At 33.9% G+C, this 978-nt stretch overlaps 1 protein-coding gene across 1 annotated transcript; it reads left to right on the forward strand.

Moving 5' to 3' along the window:
• Window positions 1-370: 370 nt before the first annotated feature.
• Phum_PHUM329290 (uncharacterized protein) lies at window positions 371-603 on the forward strand (the record flags this gene model as incomplete). The annotated part of the gene is made up of 2 exons (XM_002427514.1): window positions 371-387; window positions 441-603. The coding sequence occupies 2 exons, from the start codon at window positions 371-373 to the stop codon at window positions 601-603; spliced, it is 180 nt and encodes a 59-aa protein (XP_002427559.1).
• Between the last annotated feature and the right edge of the window lie 375 nt (window positions 604-978).

The raw sequence follows: 978 nt of genomic DNA on the forward strand, positions 1-978 counted from the left end.
TATTATTATCATTATTTATTTACGACAGAAAAAAATTTTTTTCCCCCGGTTTGTATCGATTTACTTACGTACGTTACGCGTCATTGAGGTTGTTGAAAAAGTTTTTATGGAAAAAAAATTTGATCCCTTCTCCCTTCCCCTTCCCTTCCCGTCCACCGGGTCTCCCACGGAGGGATAATCCCACGACTATTGTTGGTCTTTCCAAACAATAAAATAAAGGTTTAATCCTGAGTGACAGTCACTCATCTTTAACGCTCTCTCCTATATATATATATATATATATATATATATATATATATATATAATAAAAAGTAATTATTTTTATTGTTGTTGTGTCGTCTGCATAAATAACAAACGTGCAGACATTTTAATGCAGATGGTGAGTTCGTACGATCTTGAGAAATGAAAAATGTTTTTTTTTTTTTTTTCTACTAAAACAGGTTAGAATTTTTTTTTTTATACATTAAACGACTTTCACCCCGACAGAAAATAACGCAAGGAAAGGGAAAGGAAAAGGAAGGGGTTGACGTTAGGGAAATGACGGTATCGGGTGATGGAAATAATCACGAATACGAAAAAGTAAAAAAATCGGTTTTTCGTTGACGATCAAAGAGTTGGTAAAAACCCGCCGACGGGGGAGGGTGGGAGATTTTATATGAGCAACTCCTAAAATTACTTTGTAATAGATTTTACGTACGTAGTAACACACAAACCAAAAGGTAATTTTAATAGGGGTGATTCATTTTTGGAAATAATCGTAGAGGGTTGTTGATGTTGTTGTTGCTGCCGTCACCGTTATTAACCCCCACTAATAATAATAATAACAAATTTTTTTTTTCGATTCTTTTAACGTTTTCAAAAAGAGAAAAACAAAAATTTAACGGTTATATTTTCCGACTCGACCACACTCCTCACCCCCCCCCCCAACACCCTCGCATTTGACTTTAAAAAAAAAAATTTTCCCAACATAATAGTAAT

The sequence above is a fragment of the Pediculus humanus genome, genomic scaffold, assembly GCF_000006295.1.
Source record: "Pediculus humanus corporis 1103172107735 genomic scaffold, whole genome shotgun sequence".
Taxonomy (NCBI): domain Eukaryota; kingdom Metazoa; phylum Arthropoda; class Insecta; order Psocodea; family Pediculidae; genus Pediculus; species Pediculus humanus.